General features: G+C 38.9%; 1 protein-coding gene and 1 long non-coding RNA gene across 2 annotated transcripts; one reads left to right on the top strand and one right to left on the bottom strand.

The window, feature by feature from the left end:
* Positions 1-1587: 1587 nt before the first annotated feature.
* LOC311305006 (galectin-3-binding protein A-like) lies at positions 1588-17803 on the top strand (the record flags this gene model as incomplete). Its single annotated transcript, XM_084432435.1, has 9 exons — positions 1588-1825; positions 1918-2049; positions 2149-2410; positions 2563-3597; positions 8980-9062; positions 11090-11293; positions 11381-11512; positions 13475-13736; positions 16538-17803. Coding segments are annotated over 9 exons (3384 nt in total), but the record flags the coding sequence as incomplete, so codon positions are not given.
* Positions 3648-6384, bottom strand: LOC311296473. Its single transcript, XR_014628597.1, has 2 exons — positions 5451-6384; positions 3648-4821 (listed from the first exon to the last, which is right to left on the bottom strand). It is a non-coding gene; the product is annotated as an uncharacterized lncRNA (long non-coding RNA).
* Positions 17804-25246: the final 7443 nt, after the last annotated feature.

The raw sequence follows: 25246 nt of genomic DNA on the forward strand, positions 1-25246 counted from the left end.
GTTCATCTGGCTGTTATACCTGAATTACAGCAGCCAAACAAAATCTGAAGTTAAAAAGTAAGTCAATAGCCCAACTAAAGCAAACACTGATCACCATAATGGTAACATACCAATTACGATTTTCTCCTTCAGTGATTCTGCTTGTTAATATCAGGTGTCTTCAATAATGCTCAATCATCACTCAATTAATCACTTAATTATCTCATTAACTTTAACACTGCTTCAGTGTTATAACACTCTGAGTGTGGACTCATATAAACACTGAGAGTGTTAATTTAACACTGGGGACAGCCTTACTTCAGTCAACAAACGTATAAAATTGGGTTTCTGATCGGTACACTTACATTTATAAATATAAAATTTGGTCAATAAATTCATTATATTTTCCATTTTCTTCAGGATAATCTGTGAAACCAAAGAGTACATTTTCCCATAAGAGAGAGACTGATGGTCTTGAACACTGAATATTTTCATTTATGCATTTCTGTTCCTTACACCACAGTATAACAGAAAAAGTACAATGCCAAAATAAATCCAAGGTGGTTTCGTGATAATTATTACAGAGAGTACAGTTTAAATGTATATAAACATTGATGAATGGGTTTAAAAGATATTTCTTTAACCTTATTTCTAATATGAAACAACTGGGGTAACCAACCACACTTTATCCCATGGGATAACCTTACCATTTAATATAGAGTCCCAATAAGATCAAACATTGTCACAGTTCTGCACTTCATCTCCCATCACTCTCCATGGTTCCCAGTTCCCACCTGCATGTCGTTCATGATCACACACCTCATCATCACCCTCATTACCTATACTACTTATACACACACTTCCCTTACGGAACGAAAATATATTTTTTAATTATTTACATTATAAATGTTTCATATTTTCAAGCTAGTTGACAACAGCAAAATTACATCTGGATATACTAAAGTATTTAACCAACCCTATGTTGAGGAGTGCACAGTCATTACTTTAAAAAAATATATAGTGCAGTCTTAATCTTTGACCAATTGTCAACCTCACCGCACAGGCTACTGTCACAGTTCTGCACATTATCTCCCATCACTCTCCTTGGTTCCCACCTGCACGTTGTTCATGACCTCCCACACACATTCACCTCATCATCACCCTCATTACCTACACTACTTTTACACAAACTTCACCCCAGCTCATTGTCCGGTCTCAATTACCCATAGTGGACTATTCTCCCTGTCTCCCTTCCTCTGTGTCTCCCTCAAGATCATCTTTTGGACTCTAAACTACCTGATCACTTCATCACTGCCCCAATTTCTTTTTGAAAAAAGAGTGTGAAAAGCTTTATTGTTTGTTTGCAGTATTTGTATTTACAGGTTTGTCGTGAGTTTTATATCAAATAAATACAATATATCAGTAATATTTGTAAACATTTCAACATATTTTTTTATGTTAAATGTAATCTACAAAGTCTTAAACATCCAGTGGAATTTTACAACCAAACACATCTGTTGCAACAACAAATGCACAGTTAGCTGAGGTTAAGCAACACATTTCATTGGCTGCTTTAAAGTCTTTAAAGTGTTTTTCAGTTAAATAAATAAATCTTTTAATATTTTGCTGCTGGATGAAGGTTACACACCAAAGCAGCCAACACAGGAGGGCAGAGTGAGATTGGTGGGGAATCTTCCTTCTTATGGTCGTGTGGAGATCTATCATGATGGACAGTGGGGAACAGTTTGTGATGACGGATGGGACCTGGCTGAAGCACAAGTGGTGTGTCGTCAGATGGGTTTCCCTGGAGCAATCTCAGTTACGCCAGGAGGAAAATATGGTGAAGGTATATATGATCCTCAGTCCATTTTATTGATACACACTATGATAACAATAATTGTCTTATTCTTTAAACCACAATTTTATTGATTTTTCAAGGCTCTGGTCCAGTCTGGCTGGATGACATGAACTGTAAAGGTTCAGAAAGCTCATTGTCTGATTGCAGCTTTAAAGGCTGGGGTGTTACTGACTGCACACATAAAGAAGATGCAGGAGTGATCTGCAATACTGGTGAGAAAAAAATTGTCTACAAGAGATATATTTGCAGTTGTCCACTGTATATCTATTATTTACATACATTTAATCAGTTTTATTATATTTTCTTTGCAGGTAAAAACATAACCAGCAATCGTCAGTTCTCTGTGGATAACAGTCTGGGTTTGTCTGATGATCTTGGTCTTCTGTTTGACAGTGGAGATGGTTGTGATTTCAGCATTAATGTACGAGACCTCAGTGAAGAGGCAGAGTTGGTGTTTTGTGTCCACCGTTTGATCCTCATGATTTATCCAGAACTAAACATAACAAATGAGTCCAGAAACCTCACAGTGGATGTCAGCCAGGCGTGCCATCCTCATGTCTCTGCTTTTCTCAGGTACGATTAAGATGATTAAGATCACCTCAATTTGCAGCTCAATCCAATTGTCTCAATTCATTGAGAATGTTGCTTTGAATAGTGCATATCATAATTCTACTGAATATATTGTGGGTGATAGATGTTTACAGTGTCTGAACTGTTTTGCTCAGGTATTTGTACACACGTCAGATTGATGTTTCCATCACCTCGGCTCAATGTCTCCATCAGCTGTCATTTATCTTCGGAGTGAAGACGCTTATGGAGGATGTTGGCAGGGTCTTCACTTCCCTCCTTCCAGAAGACAACACCTTCCGGACACAGCTATCGATGTACAAGTATGGCGTCCGCACAGGTGACCTTGTTCTGCAGGAGAATGTCCTTCAGTATCTCTCCTGGAACTGTGAGTTCCTCATAAGCTCTCCGCTGTGGAGCACCATCTCCTTTCACATGATGGACGCTTTGCTGCAGCGCTCAGACCTGGTTGTGGAGGATGAAGCTTTTCTTCTTGAAGCTCTGGAGAGATGGATCCAAGACAAAGGTGATGAAATTAGTTCAGAACAACAGGCCAGCCTCCTGAATCACATCCGCTTCCTCTTGATCCCTGTGGATAAACTGTATGAAATGCAGTTTTCCTCAAGTGTTCTCCATCAGAATCATGAGAAACTGTACCTAACTGGTCTGCTCAGAGGTTTTCAGTTCAATGCTCTGCCTTTCTCTAAGATCAGGAATAAAATGGACAACATGAGTAATGATTATCTACCCAGAATCTACACTGCTGATGAGTGGAGTGTAGTTATCAATGACACAACCAACAATTACCCGTACTATCACTACAACTATGGCCAAAATAACAGAATCCAAACCTTCTCTACTCCTGCACACCCTAGTGCTCTTTACAAAGAGAAGACGGTCCAGTGGCAAGCCCAGGTTTTTCTTAGTGTTCAGGAATGCTCTAACTATGGTGTCTCATGTAATTCTGTTCCTGTTGCAAGGTTTTTGGCAAATGGCAATCAGTACTATTACACTAACACCATTCGCTTCAGCAACAAGTTGATTCTCACCTGTAAGAATAAAAAAAATGTCTTTCATGTCCAAGAATTCAAAAATGACATGGCGGTGATTTCAACCAACAGCAGTATGGGCCTGCCTAACCCCTGTCCTGATGACTACAGCTTTAGATTTGTTGTGCGTCCAGAGTATATCTGATTGCAGTTACATTTGGCTACTGTAGTTTACTACAGGCATTTTCAGTCTAATCAAATATATTAGATTCAATCAAGTCTCTTTTTTTTTTAAAATACATGTTATTCATTTATAATCTTGAATGAATTTTCTGAATTGTTTTAGCAATAAAAATAAAAAATAATTTTGCAAGTGCCCATAAAAAAAAAAAAAAAATGTATTATTTGTTTAATTTTATTTTTTCATTATCTCTGTTAGTTTGATCCCCTTTATTGCTCACATAGCAGTTTTTTCTGGCCCAGCTCCGGTCAACACAGCCCCTTTTCAAACGGTCCACATGCCACAAAGAATCACAGCCCTGAAGTGACACACATCTGGATTAAAGACAAGGGCCACACATGGGCCAAAACTGGCGCAAGTCTCAGCCATTTACTAACCCGTAACTGGCCCTGCACTGGGCCTGAATAAGTTTGAGTGCTGAAACCAACTCTCAGCCTTAAGTACACCAGAAACTCCAAAACTGAGCCACACCTGAGCCTTATCTACACTGAAAAAATTTACTTTTTAAATTACTCATTAAAAATTACTGTCATCTATGGCTGCCAAACAAACATGTTAAAATTAGCTAATTAAAAAAACAAAAACAAAAAAAAAACACTTAATTTACATGTATTAAAACCTGTGCTTCTGAATCAGTTTATCTGATACATGTTTATTATAGCACAAAATACAAAAGAAACTATGATCAGATTATTTTGGTTACTTTTTAGTGATGAACTACTCATCATTTAGTGGCCTGATCCACTGGAATATGGAATATTTAATATTATTTGTAAATTCCACATGTCAGTACTAATGCAGTGCTGTGATACTCTGAAAGATTTTATGAAGTCATTATGCAGAGAATGTTTTTACAGGATAATGAAGACTCACACAGACCACAAGAATTAGCGTATGAATCTCGACAATGATGACAATTAACAAAATTTTCAGATCAACTCTGAACGTCACAAAAAAGCTTTGTTTATTGTCACCATTGTTGAGATTAATATGTTGATTCTTGATGTCTCTGTGTGCCATAAAATAAAAACAGCTCAAAAACATTTCTGTATATTGATTTTAAAAGAAAAAAACCTGAATATCAGATTGTTATAATACTGATGTCACAATATAACAAGGCTACTCATGTGAAATGAACTGCTGATGTACTCAGATGTTTGAATTTAAGCGACAAAAGTGCTTCAGACCTAGGGCTGCACGATTAATCGCAATTTACATGTAATCGCACTTAAATCGAGATCGCTTATCGCGATTTTAAAATCGCAAAGGCTGCGATTATTTTTTATGCGCAGTGTGTCAGTGATGATCGGCTCAGTAAACGCTGCTCTATCTGAAAGCACTGTGAGTTTGAGTCGCTTATAATGTGCATTTGAAAAAAACAACACGTGTCAAACATCTTTATAAAACATGAGAAGCTTTTATGAACCTCTTTTTAATAACATGCAACATTTAGTAACATGCATTTACTCCAAACTCACTTCATAATGACAGCTGAGCTCCTCCTTCTGTGAGATGATGTGCTTCTTACACAGAATAAGGCAGTCGTGTGTTTACAAGTCATGTTTAATCAAAGCATTTCAATCTTCTGTTTATTCAGCCACAGCGATATGGATTTCCTGGAATGATGCGCATTACTGTACTTCTGCGGCGGGGCATATTTAGCGTGTTTGCGTGAGAGCGCCCTCTGGCGTTCAGATGGAGCAGTATCTACTACCGATCAGCCGCACTCCACTGACAAGCTGCGCACAAAATAATCGCAGCCTTTGCCAAATCGTGTGCGATGTTATTGCGATTAATCGTGCAGCCCTATTCAGACCATACAATGACTATATCAACGCTAATACGGTACCAACTTTTTTTTGTCATAACAAATGTGTATTGGAAACACACAGTTGCAGCATGCAGCCAAAGAAAAACTAATTTTAAAAAGTCAATGGTCAAGAGCCCAACTAAGGCAAACACTGATAATCATAATGGTGACATTCTGGTAACTTTATTAATTTTGATAAAAAATTAGGTAACAAATTTTTTTTTTTTTTTTGAAAGTCCACTTTAGACATTCTGTGAATAAGTAACTTTGCAACTACATGTCAACTAAGTGTCATTAGAGTAAAGAGTATAAATAAAGTTGAACCAAACATTAGTATGTAAACCTCTGTTATTCTCAATAAGAACTTGTGTATGAAAGAAATAAAGTCAAACTGGATTGTAATAAGTGTTGCGATTGTATTACTGGATTGTAATAAAATAACATGTTGAGATCTTGAGAGATCTGTTAGTGTTTAAAGTTCTCTTTCTGCCAGTCATTTGAATTAATTCAGGAAATACCTGTAAAACAACAGTTTTCTGTAAAATATTTCTGGTAAAGTTTTTTGCACTTTATTTAGGATATTTTACTTTACTTTTACGTTTTTGTTTGGCAGCCACTGCTGACAGTCATTTGATTTATTTTTTTTATTTTTTTTACAGTCATTAGTGAGGAAGGAGATAAATATCCCTGAATTAAAAGTTTGAATTTGGATCTGTTCCTGTTGAGAGAGACAGGTCTGAGAATTAAAGATTGAGCATTTACTGAGTGAGTATAACAGCAAGCAGTTCAAGCTGCATTAGACTGTCATAAATATTCACATACAACTTTTAAATCTCACTCTTCAACAGTTCCTCACTCAAAGCATCACATCCCGAATGTTTGGATTACAGCAGGAATAAATTATGATGTATTTTATGACAGCATATAAATAAAATGATGCCCCATCATAAGCAAAATTAATGAAATATTGCATGCTTATGGTTAAATGATCACAGACATTTTAATCAATTCAATATTTTAAACTGTAGTATTGTTTAAAATTAATCTTTGAAATGTCAAGTCATAACAGATGAAATGTTATTATTTAAAAAAAATATATATATTTAATTTTTTTTTAGTTTTAGTTTCAGTTTTATTCTTCACTTTAAATGGAAGGGGGGAGTTGAAGTTACAGTAGCTAATATTAAAAAGAAAAATGTAGATTAGTCTAAGGAATTTAGGCTTACAAAATGCAATACACATTGTCAGTAACAGTTTGACCATTAATATTAAGTTTTAATCTTTAACTTAATATAAAACAGCTTTCAAATGAATGTGTAAAACTTCAGTTTAAAGTCGACATGAAATAGTCTTTTCTTCCCTATTGTGACGTATATCTGAGTGAAACAACAAATATGAAACAAATAGTTGTTGTTTTCAGTCAGTTATGGAGGATATTTAACCGAGACACGTCATGAAGAGATCAGATGTCGGTTTTAGGGGATGGGAGGTTAGCGTTTTTGATTGAAAGATTATGTGTGCATATGAATTTAAAAAAAGAAAATGATAATGATGTGCACAGATAAATCATTTATAATAAGTACTGCAACACTGCAAATTTGTCCATTTTGATTTCATGGTGACTGCAATGTGTAAAGCTTTTAAACTGTTAAATGCTTCATGAGAGAGACCTCAGGGTGGGAAACGTCCTGGCCAAACTACAGTTGCAGCTGAAAGTGTTTTGGTGAGGCCAGAACGGGAAGCACAAGGTCTGTCCTTGTCCACTCTTAGCTTCAGATGAGCACTTAAACTAATGCCCTGCCATTCTGTGGTCTTTAATAAATTCAGGGTTTCTCCTATTATTCATCATCACTCTCTATCTCCTCCCTACTGATTGCTAAAGTTTAATTTATTGTTGTTTCTTTAATTTCTTTTCAGATCCAAAATGGTTTATTTATCTCTGAGCAAAAGTCTCATTTGATAATATATGTGACCTTAAATACAAACTTTTCTTTTTTCTGCAGCAAAATGTAACGCTATGTTTCAGCTGTGTCATGCTCAAATCCGGTTCAAAGCCAGGTCTAATCGCAGAAGTCACTGGAATGCCAACACCCTGGAATATTCTCATACAATGAAAAAGCAAACAGACCGGTTTATTTAAAGACTATTGAGAACAAAGAATATGCTCAGAAATTACTTGAAAACCCTTTCTCAAAGAAATATACTTCCTAAAATATGAATGATTAATATATTAAATTATTTAATGGTATATTAGAAAATACACAGAATAGTATTGTGTAAATATATTACAATAAATTGAATAATACATAAGGAATTTCTGATTTCATATACTGAAAATATATTTACTTATATATCAGAATGTAATTTCATATTCAGTAATACCCTTCATAACATATAGTTGCACAAATGATAAGATATGGTACAGCATGTGAATAAATATATTGAACATATTTACTCATGCAGTATATACATACACATATAGGCTATAAAACATATGATGTAATATATTTGTTATTTTTAATTATTACATGGCTTGGTTGAATTCTAATGTAGAATGCGGTCTGTTATTTCTTGATAACACACCGCTGCTAAGGATAACACACCGTTGCCATGAAAAACAGAGTGTTGCTATGGACGCAGGATTCTAACCGTAGAGACGGAACGGACTATTTAAATCAATAAACTCCTTTTTAAATCAATATTTTGTGTCAAATTATTGATTTATTTGGTAAGGTAGCCATGTAATAAGCGGGAAAATGTAGAGCGAGGCGGTTGTTATAGTGAATACAACCCCTTCAGGCTGATTCAAGACCTTCAATAATGCTCAATCATCACTCAATTAATCATTTAATTATCTCATTAACTTCAATACTGCTTCAGTGTTACTTACAACACTCTGAGTGTGGATTATATAAACACTGAGTAGTGTTAATTTAACACTGGGGATTTTGCTGTGTAGAAATCTGCTAGCTCATTCCATGAATGTTACGTGTAATACATTCACATTTAGGCTATATGGGAACATGTATGCGCAATATATGCACACAATAAAGGATAAAACTTTATGAACATTACATGTAATGCTATTTTTGTCTTTATTTCAAATTTTTTTTTTTTTATATGAATCAATATTAACCATACATGGTCAATGCATATATTGCAGTAAATTGAAAAATATAAGCACTAGTTTCCCATACAGTATATGGAAATGTATTATGTAGTATATCGCATTATATTTTGCAGTATAGTTACGTAAGGGAACCTGCTCTTTGTATTATTGTGATTTTGTGTGTGTGTATGTGCGTGTGGCAAACCTAAAGCCAGTCAAACAGGTTTTGTCTGCACACCACAGGTTTTCTTTTCTCGTGAAATGAAATTTAAGGTAGTCCTCAAATTTGATTGGACAGTGGTAGAACATGTAAGTGATACCTATATCTCACAATGCTTGACCTGATTTGGTAGATATTTAGATGAGATACAAGAGGAATTGTTAGTCTTCCATGAATCTTTTCCATCCTAATTTGCTGGTTTAAAGTGTTTCAGCCAAGCGATTGGACATGTACCTTGTATGGGCCTTGCTGTTTCTACCTGTGTCAGCACAGCGTTGGACTCTGTTTGGTTAGTATCTGAACATACCACTGCTTTAAATTTGAATTACAATATGACCTTCATACTGCATATCATTTGTATGTTCTGTATAAATATTAGACAAAAACGGCATATAAGAATTTACAAATACTTTACAAATATAAGAATTTATAAATATAAGAATTTATCTTGTATAATAATTGGGTTTGCAAAGCTGCTAATCTGATTTTACACAGCCTATATAGTCTTATTCGTTTTACAAATTGCGTTTTGTTTGTTCTGGGATTTCTGAGCACGTTGTCATGAACCATTTAAATAAATATATGTATACAAAATACCCAGGTAGCAAGCAACCATTAAAACAATGTTAATGCATCATTGCAATTGCATTGAATCACCATGACTTTTGCACCCACAATTAATGTTAATTCTTTTTTTTTCTTTTTTTTTTTTTATAAAATCAAAGGTAATTGCATTGCCCTTATGGAAAGAGATACATAAAACTGTTTTAATGAACTGAAAAATGTACATAATAATATATTGTGTTAATATATTACAATATTGAATAATACATAAGCAATTGCCGCTTTTCATGTATTGAAAAAAATATGTGACAATATGTTTACAATGTTTTCATGAGTTACATTCACTCAATTGAATTATGTTTATGCTACTCAAAGTATTTGAGTCATCGGTCCCCAGTGTTATATTAACGAAGTAGGGAATCCTGCGGTGAACATCCAACTCACATTAGGTGAGTTTCAGTATGTAGGTTCTAGATTAAAAGTTTTTTTTAAGGCTTAATGTTACAGTGGCAGGTAGGTTTCAGTGTTTGTTGTAGGCAATCAGTACTGTGATTGACATGACCTATACAATTTTAAGAATCGGCTGCAGGGCAGAGTTTCCGCTGAACTGGTTTGGAAAAAAACATGCCAATGAGAATGTTCCATATTTGGACATGAGCGTAGCTTCTGAAGTCACACTAGATGTGGGCCAGGTTGGAGGTCCACCGCAGGCTGCAGCGAGACACTTTGTTTTAACACCACCTAGTGTTATATGGGAGCAACCAGTAACACTGAATCAGTTAATTAGGTACTTAAATGATTAACTGATTGATGATTGTTCGATTATTGAAGACACTTGATGATAGTGAGCAGAATAACTGAAGGAAAGTGAAACACAAGAACTATTACTGACTTCCAGCCACCGCCAGATGAAATCGATATTTCCTAATCGTTTCATCTCGTAATTTATTTCATATTTCTGTTTTCAAAACGTTATCTTTAAAACATAAAATTAATCAAATTGCATTATGCATATATGCAGTTGCTGTTAAAAGGCATTTACTGACCTCTCTGAGCAGCATTAAATTGTGTAAATACATTTAAAAGCAAATTCAGATGCTCTTTCTATGCCACCTATGCAGCACAAGATGCTTTTGGTTGAAACAGCCTAAAGTGTCAAACTCAAATTTTATTGACTAAATTTAAGAATTTAAATTTAAAGATGTCATAGGCCTACAAATTTAATATGATAGAAAACAATCCATGTATTTGGCTTAATTCATTTCTGACGGTGATAGCAATACATATAAAATTACTCTTTATCTCTGGCTTTATTTTTCAAAATGTTATTTCATAGTCTACCCAGGAAATCGACTGTGCTCTGCGCTTCACTACAATGTAGCTTATGCATTCTCTTCACGCTGTCCAGTGCGTCGCGCAGTTCGGCACACAGATTTTGAGGGTTGGTCAGGTAAATAAAACAGACGGTGTGCCAAATAGGTGTGTTCCTAAATGTTTGCTTAAGAAATGAAAAGCTACACACTCCATCACCCAGACAGCAACATAGTGTCTGCCCAGGTGTGGGCAGATGTGGGCCGGATCTGGGCTGATACTATGTTGCTGTCTGGGCAATTGGGGTTAGAAGAACTGTTCCCAAACATATAAAATGGTAGAAACATAATAATCTTAATAATGATGATAATCAACATAATAATGATCCAGTTTTTTTGGCCGGGCAGTGTATATAATATATACATGGATTGCTTGTGACAGATGAGCAGTCAAAGCCTAAGCGAGAGGGCAGAGTGAGGCTCGTCGGAGATCAGCCTTCATCTGGTCGTGTGGAGATCTATCATGATGGACAGTGGGGAACAGTTTGTGATGACGGATGGGACCTGGCTGAAGCACAAGTGGTGTGTCGTCAGATGGGTTTTCCTGGAGCAATCTCAGTTACGCCTGGAGGACAATATGGTGAAGGTATGGTGCAACATGAGGAAGATAATTTGATTAATACACATTGTGATAACAACAATAGTATTATATTTATTCTATTATACTTTTAAGGCTCTGGTCCGATCTGGCTGGATGACATGAACTGTAGTGGCTCAGAGAGCTTACTGTCGGAATGCTGCTTCAAAGGCTGGGGTGTTACTGACTGCACACATAAAGAGGATGCAGGAGTGACCTGCGATTCTGGTAAGACATCTGCTAGATTTTACCAAAATTACAACTCTTCAAACTCTTCAGTCAGTAATGTTCAACGTTACGTTAGACGTAAACTGACAAATTGGGATCTCACCTGATCTCTCCTGATGCCTTCTCACGCACCCCCTGCCTCGTGAAGCCAGGGAAGCCAGTGAAGCCACTGAACACTCAGTCCCCACTCCGGGACACTGTGCCTTCCAGGTCTGGCCCCTGTGCTTCACCAAGCTGCCCCATTGCGGGTACGTCGGTAGTCCCTCTGACCCTGCTTGTATGCCATCTGGAAGCCTGGATAACGCTTCCCAGACCCTCTCGCTGGCTCATTTGGACTATCAGGATCAGCTATGCAATTCAGTTCGCCTGGTGTCCTCTCAAGTTCAGCGGTGGAGTTCACCTCAGTGGTGGACAAGGATGCTTCTGTCCTGCGTGCAGAGATCACAGTCCTACTAGCGAAGGACGCGATAGAGCCGGTCCCTCCAGCTGATGAAGACAGGGCTTTACAGCCCATACTTCATTGTAGCCAATCTAGGACCTGTGTGTCTTGAATCAGGCCCTTCACAAGCTCCCGTTCAAGATGTCAATGCAGAGATGCATCTTCGAATGAATTTGTCCCCAAGATTGGTTTTCAGCGATCAACCTGAAGGACGTGTACATTCATGCTTCGATTTTCCCTTGACACAGACAACTCTTACGCTTTGCGTCGAGGGATGGGCATGTCAGTACAAGGTCCTCTCCTTCGGGCTGTCACTGTTGCCTTGGGTCTTCACGAAGGTCGCAGAGGTAACACTTGTTGCGTACATCAACCATGAGGGTGGTCTACACTCCCGTTGCATGTCTGGAGTCAGAAGCATCTGAGGTCGGTTTTCACCATTCACATTCCAGGCAAGTTCAATTGCGCAGCCGACGAACTCCCACAACAGCCCATGCTCCCAAAAGAATGGAGACTCCAGTCCCAGGCAGTCCAGCTGATCTGGAGACTCTTCGGAGCCGCACAGGTAGACCTGTTTGCCTCTCTGGACACATCCCACAGCCAGTTGTTTTACTCCCTGACTGAGGGGAGCCTCTGCAAGGATGTGCTGGCACACAGCTGGCCTCGGGGCCGACACAAGTATGTATTTCCCCCAGTGAGCCTTTTCGCACAGACACTGTGCAAAGTCAGGGAGAAGATTCCCAGAACTAGTGCTCCTCATGACAGCCCCTCCCTGGTCAATTTCTTTGAGGAAGGACCTGCTTTCTCAGAGATGGAGCACCTTATGCCACCCGCGTCCAGACCTCTGGAACCTCCACGGGTGGTATCTGGATAGGACGCAGAGGACATAGGTGGCTACCCCCAGAAGTGTTAGACACGATCAGTTCAGTTTGAGTTTGAGTCATGACTCAGCAGGTGCAGAGGGTTAGGCGGCTTATGCGGGGCACTGGAAGGGGCAGCATCTGTGGCATTTTGTTAGGGATCCCAATTCGTTAGTTCACGTCTGATGTAATATCGAACATGACTGACTAATAGGGAATGTCGGTTACTAATATAACCCACATTCCATGAAGGAGGGAACGGAGATGTCACGTCCCGTTCGCCACAATTGCTGTACCAACGTTGAATGGCTGGGACACACCGTCTCGGCTCCTCTGTGGAAAACTTATCTGAGCGAATGCAGCGTGCTTCCATTCATGCCGCTTTGCAGGGGGTGGTTCGCGAGGCAAGATTTGCTCGCATTGCAATGTCCATTGGCTTGTTTTGTTTATGTTCTAAGGGAATTGGGCTCTCAGGTGAGATCCCAATTTGTCAGTTCATGTCTGACGTAACGTCTCCATTCCCTCCTTCAGGGAATTGCGTTTACATTAGTAACCTAGATGTTTTCCACAGAAATTTGTATCATTTTTCAGATGCTTTAACCACAGCTTTTTATCAGATTCAGGAACTTGAGGAACATTTTAATGTTTTATACATTTTCTTTGCAGGTACAAACATAACCAGCGATCTTCAGTTCTCTGTGGATAACAGTCTGGGTTTGGCTGATGATCTTGGTCTTCTGTTTGACAGTGGATATGGTTGTGATTTCAGCATTAATGTACGAGACCTCAGTGAAGAGGCAGAGTTTACTATTTGTGCCCACAGTATGATCCTCATGATTTATCCAGAACTAAACATAACAAATGAGTCCAGAAACCTCACAGTGGATGTCAGCCAGGCGTGCCATCGTCATGTCCTTACTTTTTTCAGGTAAGTTTCAGAAGACCACACTTTTCTTTCTCAGTCTTTTCTGTGTGATTCTCTGGAATGGTGTATTTGGTGGCCTATTGTGTCTAGACAATGAATGGGATAAATTGGAATATTTAAGGTTGTGGATCTAAAAAAAATAAGCCACACCTTAGAAATAAAAGGTATTAACGAAAGTTATTACTGCTTGATGGCAAGTTCATTTATTTGTCAGTATCTTACGCTATGAGGAAAACAACTTTATCCAAGAATACTGAAGCATAAAATCACGCCAGTGTAAATACACTGGCCAATGACATTCAATGGGCCTCATTCATTAAACTATCGTAAATATTTTTGAATACTTATTTTTGAATGTTATTATTTGAATTATATGAGTAATTTGCGCGTAAAACGCACCTAACCGAAAACTCTTCTCCAGATTCACAAACCCTTCGTAAAAATCAGATTTGATAGTTAAACGTGTGTATGTTAGTGAATTCCAATCATTTGTAAACATGGCGTGCATGCACTATCATCCACAATTAGCATCATACTCTGTTTTTCAGATTTCAGATTCAGTCTATGATTCCATCCAATCGTAGGAGATCTAACATGGTTGATATTTTGAGCCGATTTTAGAACACCTATTGTTTTCATTTGTCCTGCATATCAAATAGGTGCATGGTTCCATGTGAGTTTGTTGTGTTTGGAATGACTTTAAATGATTCCCTGCTTACGAGGAGCATGACTTTAAATGATTCCCTACTTACGAGGAGCATGCACATACAGGGAGCATTTATTCATTCATAACATTCCCCAACGTGTACAGGAATGCACTATCGGGAGTTTTAGCACTGCCCCTGTTGACTTTTGTTCTCGAGAGAAGAAAGTCTTATGCAATAAAGAATTTAGTGGCTCGATCTCGCGTTTACGAGATCGTAAAGAGAAGTGTAAGTGGTTCCCACCTCATTATGTGGTGCCCATTCCTTCTCAGTGTCTTCCATCACTGCCACCTTCTGTGCTTCGGGGCGCAGAGGTTTCCAGCGAGGTCATGCCTCAGGCACAAGACATTGCGTCAGTGCATCTGAGTCAGTCCCAAGGGGTTTTCCCCCGAGGAGGAACCCACTCCGCATGATCAAGGTTATGTGCAGGTGTCTCCACACCTTGGTATATGGAGGAAGCCTTGGTTCTTGTCCCAAGGTCCCATGTTAGGAACTCATTGTCATTGCGTCATGTTCATGACAGATGTACCATTAGATGTACATTCCAGGGTACCAAAACTTAGGAGCAGACATCCTGTCGAGACAGGGACTGAGGCCCGGAGAATGGAGACTTCACCCAGAGGTGGTGGAGCTCATATGAGGAGTGTATGGCCAAGCGGAAGTGGATCTTTTTGCGTCTCAGGATGTTTGCGCTTTTCCTCTGATTGCTCTGTTTCCCGGAGTTCTGGAGAGGGTCCGCTGAGACTGTATAAGTCTGTACTGGCCAAACAAAGGGTGGTTCTCAGACCCAGTGTTCCTCCTCGACGACTCTCCCTTGGAGAACTTCCAGGAGGGAACTTCTGTCTCAGGCAGGAGGCACGATTCTTCACCCCCGCCCAGACTTATGGAACCTGTGGGTTTGGCCTCTGAGGGGGACCAACTCATAGACTCAGGTCTCTCAACTGAGGTTGTTGAGACCATACTTCACTCCAGATATCCCTCCACAAGGAAATTGTATGCATTGAAGTGAAGGGTTTTCACTTCATGGTGCGGAACAAAAGGGAACGTCTCAGGTTACGACTGTAACCCTTGTTTCCTGAGAAGTGAACGAGACGCTGCGTTTTGCTGCCATACTCCCTGCGTCTCTGTGATCTACTTGCTTCGGCCTATTAGAAGCTGGGTGCGCTTTATAGCTTCCTGCTCCTGACGTCACCCCACCTGTGATGCTCCGTCATGCCAATGGACTGAGTTCACACACGCGCTTCAGACACAATCACGCAGAGGCGTTCCCAAAGCATCCTTGTAACCCTTGTAAAGCTTTTCGTTCCCTTCCCAATCGTAACCTGAGACTTTTTACGTGTAGTGTATTCAAACCTTTAGATAGACTATTTTTAAGTTTTACACAGCTATATTGTAGCCATCAGCTACAACCACTTCCCAGTTCCACACACTGTTGCTGGTGTTGTATGGAAATCTTACTCCCCATGAAATTTTTACTTCATTCAGTGGGGAGGCTGATACCTAATTGAGCCCTTTCTCTCAAGTCAAATCTAGTCATATCACCTTTATTTATTTAGCACTTTGTATAATACAGATTGTTTCAAAGCAGCCTTCCAGTGATAAACAGGAAAATAATGGTTCCGTCCACCTAAGCAAACCAATATAATTTCGAAAGAACGGATTATTGATTTTGTTCTTTGTTTTTCTTCTTCTTTTTGTTGACTGTGACAATTTATATAAATTATAATCTTACTATGACAAGGTTGAAATAATAGCATTAGGTATAGCAACAATAAATAGCTCATTTAGTTCTGGGGGATGTGGAGGCATCCATAAAAAAAATTCTCCTTGGCCCTGTAAATATTAGGGTCGGACCTGGCTGTAAATTTTTAGTTGGTCTACTGAAAGCCCCATATTTGATCACAGGTGGAGATATGTTGCCCTATGTTGGAAGAGGTGGGAAAATAAGATTTTGTAAATTTTGCAGTAACCTTTTCAACAAAATAATACTAATCGTGAATCCTTTATTTTTTGGCCCAAATGACACAATTTTCTGAGGATGACCCCCTTTAGAACTAATGACACAGTACATAGAAACTAATAATATCTGTTTCTGCTCAGGTATTTGTACACACGTGAAATTGATGTTTCCATCACCTCGGCTCAATGTCTCCATCAGCTGTCATTTATCTTTGGAGCGAAGACACTTATGGAGGATGTTGGCAGGCTCTTCACTTCACTCATTCCTGAAGACAACACCTTCCGGACACAGCTATCGATGTACGAGTATGGCGTCCGCACAGGTGACCTTGTTCTGCAGGAGAATGTCCTTCAGTATCTCTCCTGGAACTGTGAGTTCCTCATAAGCTCTCCGCTGTGGAGCACCATCTCCTTTCACATGATGGACGCTCTGCTGCAGCGCTCAGACCTGGTTGTGAAGGATGAAGCTTTACTTCTTGAAGCTCTGGAGAGATGGATCCAAGACAAAGGTGATGAAATTAGTTCAGAACAACAGGCCAGCCTCCTAAATCACATCCGCTTCCTCTTGATCCCTGTGGATAAACTGTATGAAATGCAGTTTTCCTCAAGTGTTCTCCATCAGAATCATGAGAAACTGTACCTAACTGGTCTGCTCAGAGGTTTTCAGTTCAGTGCTCTGCCTTTCTCTAAGATCAGGAGTAAAATGGACAACATGAGTAATGATTATCTGCCCAGAATCTACACTGCTGATGAGTGGAGTGTATTTATCAATGACACAACCATCTATTACCCGTACTATCACTACAACTATGGCCAAAATAACAGAATCCAAACCTTCTCCACTCCTGCACACCCTAGTGCTCTTTACAAAGAGAAGATGGTCCAGTGGCAAGCCCAGGTTTTTCTTAATGCTCAGGAATGCTCTAACTATGGTGTCTCATGTGATTCTTTTCCTGTTGCAAGGTTTTTGGCATATGGCAATCAGTACAGTTACGCTGACACCATTCGCTTCAGCAACAGGTTGATTCTCACCTGTAAGAATCAAAACAATGTCTTTTATGTCCAAGAATTCAAAAATGACATGGCAGTGATTCCAAATTACAGCAGTATGGGCCTGCCTAACCCCTGTCCTGATGACTACAGCTTTAGATTTGTAGTGCGTCCAGAGTATATCTGATTGCGCACTGTTGACATCAGGTCATTTTCTGCCACAGTTTTAGTTTGGCTCTGTTTACTAAAATCAATCAAATTAATCTTCAAATTAATCATTAATCTTCATTTATAATATTCACTGTCAGTTTATGACCATTTTAAAAATAAGTGAAGGGTTTTCGTTTAACCATTTTGATTATTTCATGTAATGATTATTGTTAGACATTAATAATGTTTGATTGTTTAAAGATGCATAATAAAAAAAAAAAAAAAAAACATGTTCATAATTTCTTTTGCAGTTTACTTATTATATCCTGTTATACTGTTGGTTAGCTGGTATCATAAGCTGGTAAAGTGGTAAATCTGATTAAGCTCAATCATATTTATGAGCCAAAACATTATGATTACCTGCCTAATATGCAGTTAGTCCTCCGCATGTTACCAAAACAGCACCAACCCACCGAGGCATGGACTCGACAGACCCATGAAAGTGTCCTGTGGTCTCTGGCACCAAGACATTAGCAGCAATTCCTTCAAGTCCTCTAGGTTGCGATGAAGAGCCTCCATGGATCAAAATTGTTGTCCAGCATATCCCACAGATGCTCAAATGGATTGAGATATGGAGAACTTGGAGGCCAGGGCAACACCTTAAACTCTTCATCATGTTCCTCAAACCCTTCCTGAACAAAGTGTTCAGTGTGGTAGAGTGCATTATCCAGCAGAAAGAGGCCACTTTCCACCAGGGAACACCAGTGTCCTAAAGAGTTGTACCTGGTCTGTAACAATGTTTAGTTAGGTGGCACGTCTCAAATTCAAGTCCACATGAATGTCCGGAACCACGGTTTCCCAGCAGAACATTGCATGTCATCCCACAGTGCATTCTGGTACCACCTCCCAGGATACACATGTACACGTCCGTCCATGTGATGTAAAAGAATACGGGCTCATCGAACCAGGCAATCCTCTTCCACTGCTCCAAGGTCCAGTTCTGATGCTCACGTGCCCACTGTAGGCACTTTAGACGGTGGACAGGTGTCATCACAGGCACTCTGATTGGTCTGCGGCAACAGATATTTATATAGGGATGTAGCGGTTCACAAAATTCACAGTTCGGTTCGACACGACACAGTGGTGTCACGGTTCGGTACGTTTTCGATAAAGCCAAAAGAAAGAAATGCTTGAAAAATATGTCCTTGATTTAAAAAAATATAGATATTTATTAAAACTAACATTATAAAGTATGGTCTTTTTTTACTTTGAACAATGAAGACCCATCTTCTGGGGTGTCTTCTTAGTGTAGTTATAAACAAATACAAAGAAAATATATTTTTTGTTTTTATATGGCACTCAGTGTGCTTTTACTAAATGTTTAAGTTTTTTTTTTCTTTCAGAAAGATGAGAGTGTCCACTAAATGCTGCGGGGATAGTTTGTAGCGTGTGTTTCTCTCCTTGTTTTCATCTAGTTCCAGTTATTGACACACTGGGGTGATGTCGGCGTAAATGAGTTGATATGTTTGAAGTATTCCCACTGGTGTAGCCTATCATGCACAGGGCTCCAGACTTTTGAAAACTTTAGGCGCACAAGCAGAAAATTTAGGGCATACCTTAAATCAACCTGTAGTGCTGTTATTCACGTTTTCCCTCATTTTAAGTTTATTACTGACAAATGCCTTGGTATACCAATTTAGTATTATAATAAATAGACTTAACTTACAGAAATTACAATGTGCAATTTTATTTTAAGTTTGCAAGGCTCCAGATTAACATTTGAGGGCAGCATTTTTATTCATAATGTCGAAATAATAATTCAAAAGCAAAACGTATGTGTTGCACAAAAATATTTAGCCATTAACTGCAAATACAGTGGGTTTGTTCAAATTTACTTGTTTAAAGTACATGTTTAAAACACGTAAAAAACTGTGCAACCCACCAAATAATTTGACAAATAGTCACATATCAGTAACAGGCTAATATATTTCATGTTCCTTGCAGCTAATTCATTACGATGACAGAAAATAGTGCGATCAAACGTACAGGTAATGCAAAAATGTACTCATTACCTCATCCATGAACATGATTCGTGAATTCTATACATCTCTGGATGGTGAAAATGAAAAACATCCCCAAAAAACACATATAAAACATTTAATCGGGCCATTTGTGGGTCCCATATGGTTTTTGTGTGCAGCCCACCTCGGCCTTATTATTAACACCCATTTGTGACCCAAGTGAGCCCATACAATAAGCATCTAAATGGCCCCTATTAGAGCCCACTATGGACACATCATGTGCAGCCAATGGAGACATTTCTATGGGCCCCATTTGGGTTGCCCATGCAGGGCCCAAGTGACAGCCCATCACAAACCCACATGGAGCCTACATGGAAATGTTGGCTAGGTAGTAAGAAAGCCATTAAAATATATTTGATATCAAACTCAATAAAGGAATTTACCATAAACATATTCCCTCTGATCATAAAAACACCTATACAACTCTTGTAAACATGTCTGATAGAAGTCAGGTCTGGACTAGTTTACTGTATAGTTCACAAATGAGCAGCATCACATGTGTGTTACTGGTCTTGTGACTAAGCAAGCAGATTTCCCGTAGCAGGACACATAGTTATTATAATTAAATGTTAGACATGAAGGATGTAGAGCATGACACATTTTGTAGAGGAAATATGAATACACGTTTAGATTCAAAAGAGCTTTTGTTGAGACTTAAAAAACAAAAGTGTTACCATTATAATGACTCATATTGTTTTGATGAGGCTGGTCTGAGAAATAGATTAAGTAACTATAGTTATTGTGTTAGAACTTGTACTGCGTCTTACCATGCAGTCTGCTGAAATACAATGAGACGTCTCACATCAGTGACATGATACAATCACACTCGCATCACAGTTGCACAATTCTGTTCTTTCCTTGTTGAGGGCGCTTTTGGTCTTTGGATAAGATACTGCTTTGTTCTTCATTTGGAGAATGAAATAACCAGTCACAGCTATACTTTATCATGCACTATATATGTGCAGAATAACGTCATTTATGTACCAGGGGATTATTTTTTATAAAAAAGTAATACTTACATGGAAGATTTATATTTTTACCATACATTCATTATTTATTTTTTGATATTTTCTTTGATAAGTCTTTTATTTACATATTTTATTGTTCTACCCTTGTCCCAGAGCAATATTTTATACAGTAAAATATAAATCATGGCCAAAAGTAATCTTTCACCAATGATGGCATTTAAAAGTAGCCACATCTAGTATAAAGGGTTTCTTTTCCCCCTTCTGTTGCCTTAGACAGAGTAAAGTGAATGCTTTAATGGTCATTTTGCCATGAGTGTATGTAAGCAGTGAATGTGAAATGTGATTTTGTGCCTTATATCACATGGTGCTGCTTAATCAGAGTTGGCAGCATTGAACGCAGACTTACAACATAAGTACCACTGCCATAAGCATGTAAAAAGGCTGGCAAACAAAGTATTTCAGTAGTCAGGCATTGAGATGGCAACTGTGTTATAAAGCACACATCTATCTGCATAACTGGGAATAGAAATGTGATTTGCAAAGTTATGCTAAACAGCACTACTCCCAGGTTCTCTGCTGACCTGGATGGTGTTTGTGTTGTCAGTGTTGTATGGTAATGACACTGGGCCTGGGCAAAAATCTGCATTTGATAACTGTGCTTTTCAATTCAGAAGAGTAATCTTCAATGTATCATTTAATCAATTTATAAACTTTCAAAGATGTAATTATTAAGCCAAAGACAAATTTGTCTTAAAATGAATTTTGAATAGTGCATGACCCTGTAATAAGCCTGGTTCACTAAGTTCACTATAACAGCGTCACCAACAACACGTCTGAGTTAAGTATCACTTCTCTCATCAGGGATTTCATATGACGCTTCAGTTGTTCTCGAATGTTGCGCCATTATAGTTTTTTTGCATAATGTTTAAAAAACAATGCAATTTTCAGAAACAAAATACAAAACATTTATACAATAGAAAACTTGAGTAACGGTGGTGTTGGTTGGAACAAACAGTTCAAATTATCCTAATATAAGAAAAGTGTCTTGTTTAATTATTCAGATCCAATCTAAGGCTACGTTTACACGTGGATGGCTATTTTCATAAACTGACTTTTCACCCCTCTTCGTTTTTCAAAAATAACATCGTGCACACGAACCCGTGTATATGCTGTCAAGAGCATGCCAAACTTCAACTTGTAGGTGGCAGTGTAACGAGAAGCTCAAGCCCACATTAGCCAATCAGAATCCCGAAAATAGTCACATTCTGGGCACTATTTTAACGATCTGAAACGCAAGTGTCAAAGCGCAAAGCGCAAGTAACTTTGTGGGCGGGTCTTGGGCGCTGTTGCTATTTTCCCGGCGGGATAAATGACTCTTGCGCCCGACGCAAATCTAAAAGGGGTTGGTCTGAAGTAGCTTCATTATTCATAGGTGTGGTTTGGGCATAACGTGAAATAAACCAATCAGAGCGTCATCTCACATTCCCTTTAAGAGCAGGCGCGCTTGTTCTATAGCGGATTGCTATTATAACGGCGGATTTGCCAGGTGCACGCCAGGAGCGTTTCACAGCCGAGGAGAGCAATGCTCTCGTCAGGGACGTTGGGGATGGAGAAACACACCCAAATTAACTTCGGTTAAACAGGCGCATGATAATTTGGGTAAATGTGTAAGCTAGATGTATGCTTTTATAATAAAATGTCTATCTATCTATCTATCTATCTATCTATCTATCTATCTATCTATCTATCTATCTATAGTAATAATGTATGATTTGCAAAAATAACTGCTGCGTCTGTGTGTAGATGAGAGAATCAAAGTGTATGCGCGTTGTGCACACGCTACATTGATTAAGGCCAAGCATGCGCCCTTAAAATAGCATATGAATAACATACGCAACGCGCCACTGACTTTAAACTGTTTTTTTTTTTCAGTCAGTGGCGCAATTGTTTTCTAAACCTGTAAAATAGCATGAAGGGAACGTTTGCGCCGGAACACGCCTCGTCTTTGCGCTGAACCGCCCCGGGGAGCGCAAGTGTATTTCTTAGTTAACCGACGTGCTTCTGTGGAGGGAAAAGTCCGCTGTGCGCGGGTGCAAAATAGGAATGATACATGCGTCAGTGCACAAAGTCAATTGCGCTGGGTGCAAGATAGGGCCCTCTGTGACGTCGCTGCCTAAAACTCAGTTTTTCTCAGTTTACATGCAAACGTGCAAACGAAGTTTTCCCAAATCTCCACTCTGGCCGGAGTTTTTAGAAAGAATCGTTTTCAGGGGCGAATTCTCCGTTTGCGTGTAAACGAAGGGCACAAACTAAGGAAAATGTCTCCGTTTTTCAAAATAGCCATGTACGTGTAACCGGGGCCTAATATTTGACTCTCAGCTGATCCATGTCTACCTATAGGAATACGACGCCTATCACAGCATTCATATATAAGCTCCTTCAGTATTATCAGCAGCGATCGCGTTTCTCAGGAGCTAATTACCCTCCTCCATCCCCAGCTCCTCCTCTCGTCCAGTCAGGATTTGGCATTCTGATTGCCCTTTGAATCAGGAAAAATTCTCGAATTATGTTGTACATTAAAATCTTTATTAATTAATGATATCTGCAATACATTCATGTTGGTTCTGTTCTGTTTACCCTATTGTTGCTCTCCCTGCTCTTATCTGTGCTAGTTCTTGCCCAGAACAGAACCATACCGCCAATCCAAACTGTATGCTAACTGTCAATCATATTTGACGATAGTGGTCCTGACAGAAACTCATATACATAATTTTTTATATTCAGTACTGGTAAATCACATAACAGCATTAACCTGCCATCTGAAGTAAAAAAAAGAATGCATAAAAATACTCTTACAGAAGGATAAAGAAGAATGTCCTTGATACGTAACAACTTTTCTACAGCTTACCTCATTGTCATGCTACATAAATTACAACAATAAAACAATACAACACAGTTATATCATCTGCTTTATATAGCATGTTCAGTATGTTATGTGTTCTTAATTTACTTTATGTTTAATATTTAAATTGTTCCAGTAATGGGACAATATGAGCAAGAATTCCTGGAATATCCTGGAATTCCAGAGCCCGGCAGTCAGGTGGGAACCTTACAGAAACAAAACGGTCCTTGCCGCATCAGACAGAGATGAGCTGTTTGGGCAAGGGGCTGGGGCGTAACGCTGACCTCATATGTAGAAATCTCTGTTTTTCTCCTCAGGCTGTGGCGTGCCATGAGGAATTCAGGCATGGATTTCTGCTCATTTAATCTTGTGCGTCATTTCCTTGTTGTCCATCCTTGTTTCTTTGAAGCCCACACGTTTCTCAGGGGTCTTAGACAAGTAAGAATGAAATCTTCCGTACAAGGGGAGGCATTCTTCAGTAGAAGTCACTGTTTATTCTGTTTTTTCACTGTTTATTCATTGGGAAACGTAATCTTATGTCAGACTGTGAGCAGTGCATTTTTGTCACATGTATCGTCCTTGCGTAATTCCTTAATATCATCAGTAAAAAATAAAATAAAATAAAATAAAAAATACTTATTAATACTATTATTAATAGTATGGGGGGGGGGGGGGGGGGGGTGAATGTACCCAACTCGTATCGAACTGTGATCCCAAAACTGAGGTATGTACCGAACCGTGACTTCTGTGTACCGTTACACCCCTACTAGAAACTATCCTGAACTGTGACATGAAAGGCAGCGGACAGGAAAAAATAAACGAAAATGCGAAATAAAAAATGAATATAATATAAAGTCCATTTCACTTGTTTAAGACAGAAAGAACTAAAGAAATAGTGGGAATTTCTGATGTCGATAACAGAGAGCCGAGGGACTGCGGTTGAACAGTGATGTAAGGGATGTTGATAGTGACACATACAGTAAACCGGCTCATATTCCACACATTACTCATTACTCTCCTAATTTCTGGACAGCCCTTTCACTAATTTCCTTTCCTGTGAGTCATAACAAATACTCTCCCTTGCATATATTGCACAGTGTATCAACACTATTTATGACTTGAAAGTCACCAGTGAGGTCTTTTGTAGTCTCTGCAGGAAGCAAACCAGATGTGGGCAGCTTCAGTGGAAGGATAAGTGGTCAGCTTGAACCTATTATGTTTTACGCCCCCACATGCCACAGTCTATAGGCATTTTAACCCTAAAACCTTTGTGTATGGGCATCTTAAGGAGTCTGCATAGCCCTCAACACAGTGGTTTACGTAGGTTTATGGTGTTTATTCCAGTATTATCTTGCGTAGCCAGACCTTCAGACTGACGGCAGAAGGTCTGGACTCCATCACAGCTTTCTTTGGCTGAGGACCGCCCAGTGGACGTCTGACTGACATGTAAAGCCACCAAACACAGTTAGTTTTGTTCTGCGTCATGTTTGAGGGCATTAGAATGTAAAGTCGATGTGCCTATACGATAACAGGCCGGTGGTGCATATAATAAATGATTCATTCAAGAACGTTGTGCAAGTTTACTGCATCAATGGCACTGCAAACTTCACATGCTTTTGAAAATCCAGCGTTTAGTTGCAATCATACTCATCAAATAGAACACAATGTGTTAATATAGATGGTGTCAAATCCCCTTTCCTAAGCAATCATGTCGGAGATCCGCAGGGCCTCTATTATTCTCAATGTACATTAATGATCT

Source organism: Rutilus rutilus, assembly GCF_951802725.1.
Source record: "Rutilus rutilus genome assembly, chromosome: 1".
Lineage (NCBI taxonomy): Eukaryota > Metazoa > Chordata > Actinopteri > Cypriniformes > Leuciscidae > Rutilus > Rutilus rutilus.